The following is a 1,602-nucleotide window of genomic DNA, read 5'->3' as shown; positions in this document are numbered from 1 at the left end:
AAAAAAAAAAAAAAGCAAGTCACTAGGTTGAGGACTTGTACCTCAGTCGGCCATGTGGGAGTCCAGCACCTTAACCACCATGCCACCTGCTGGCCCCAAGAAGCTTAATTTAAAATGACTTATCATCCAACATTGAACCACATCTCCAGGTAGGAAAGGGGCAGGAAGGGCTGGATAGTTAACTATGTCTCCCCTGCACAGGCCTTTGGAAGAGACGGTTCTGTTCCCTGCAGTGGAATATGATGTTCAGGCTTTACGTGCTCAGGTTCTTTGAGAAACACAGGACGTCAGGACCTGTTCAGGTACTCTCCCTGCCAGTGCCAGCCCTAACGTAGACCCCACCTTTTGTTCTTTTCTTCTGGCCTCATTTTGTTCTCCAGCAGTATTAGGGAGATGAAAGAGTAGAGATGAAGTAGACTATTCTGTCCATGACACAGTTAGGAAAGCTGAGGCCAGATGAGGTTGAGCGCCTTGCCTGTGGTACCTCAGGTTCCAAAACGAGAAGCCACATTCTCTGACTCCTGGCCTAAGTCCAGCCTCGTTCTCTGCCTACAGATGAAGTTTCTGGCTGACTGTTGCCTGTCAGAGAGGGGCCACCACATTTCTAATCCCTCCTACAAGGAGCCGTGCTCCAAAAGGGCCCAGCCTTCAGCTCCAGAAGCACCGGAAAGTCTCTGGAGACTGGGATCACAAAAGCATAGAGGTAGGCATGGGCCGTGATAGGAAACAGGTTCAACCACGTAGTAACGTCTGTGCTAAGGCTAAGAAACAAGGCCACCAAGTCCCCCTTCTCCCCAGGGCCCGTGTTCTCCTATGATCTGCTGCCTAAGGCACAGGCCATCTGGGTGGCCGTTCCTCCAGGCTTGGAGGTCAGTGTGTGTCTTTGTCACCTGTGGGTACTGGAGTGTGAAGAGTTGAGTAGCCCCTTCGATGCCCAGGTATGGAGTGTCACCCTTATATACAGTCAAATCATACAGTACCCATTGTAGAAATGAGAAGACCGAGGCTCAGAGAGGGAGGAAAATTGTCCAAGACTGCCTTAAAAGGTGAGGTGCCTAGCAGTAAGACTTCTTTGGACTAGACAGAAAAAGCTGGGGGCCTTGTTACCTGGGAGAAGAGGAAAGGGAAGGGCAGTCAAAGAGAACATCGTCAGTGTGATTCAGGTTGTATTAAAAAGCCTTCGTGGGATCAGTAGGTGATGTGGTGGTTAAGGTACTGGACTTCAGTTTGAGTCCTGGACCCAGTGGTTTGAAAATTATGCTACATGTGTGTGCATGCCCAGAATCCCTGGAGGAGAATGGAGATGGGATTGTAACATGGCCATTCTCCTAGGGGGTGATTTCTCGCTGTCTCTCTCTGGAGAGTGCATATGATCTATGGCAAAAACCTTAAAAAAAAAAAAAAAAAAGAAGGAGAAGAAAAAGAATTATTTGCAGGGGCCAGCCCTGTGGCCTAGTGGTAAAGTGAACCAGATCTCATATGGGCAACTGTGGTTCAAGTCCTGATGCCAGTGGCTTGAAAAAGCATGCTGTGTGCATGTGTTCATGTACCTCATGTTCTTTTTTTTTTTTTTTTTTTTAAAGGTTTTTTTTTTAGGGGGCG

General features: G+C 48.1%; 1 protein-coding gene across 1 annotated transcript in view; it reads left to right on the top strand.

The window, feature by feature from the left end:
* The window catches only part of IL17RE (interleukin 17 receptor E), a 16,694-nt gene that overhangs the window by 5,574 nt on the left and 9,518 nt on the right, over positions 1-1,602 (top strand). Inside the window, 2 exon segments of the mRNA XM_027773272.1 lie at positions 556-703; positions 799-976. Of these exon segments, the coding sequence (XP_027629073.1) occupies positions 556-703; positions 799-976 (326 nt within the window).

Source organism: Tupaia chinensis, unplaced genomic scaffold (assembly GCF_000334495.1).
Source record: "Tupaia chinensis unplaced genomic scaffold, TupChi_1.0 Scaffold000333_1, whole genome shotgun sequence".
Classification (NCBI taxonomy): domain Eukaryota; kingdom Metazoa; phylum Chordata; class Mammalia; order Scandentia; family Tupaiidae; genus Tupaia; species Tupaia belangeri.
The sequence above is the reverse complement of the archived record's forward strand: the minus strand, read 5'-3'. Positions and strand labels throughout refer to the sequence as shown.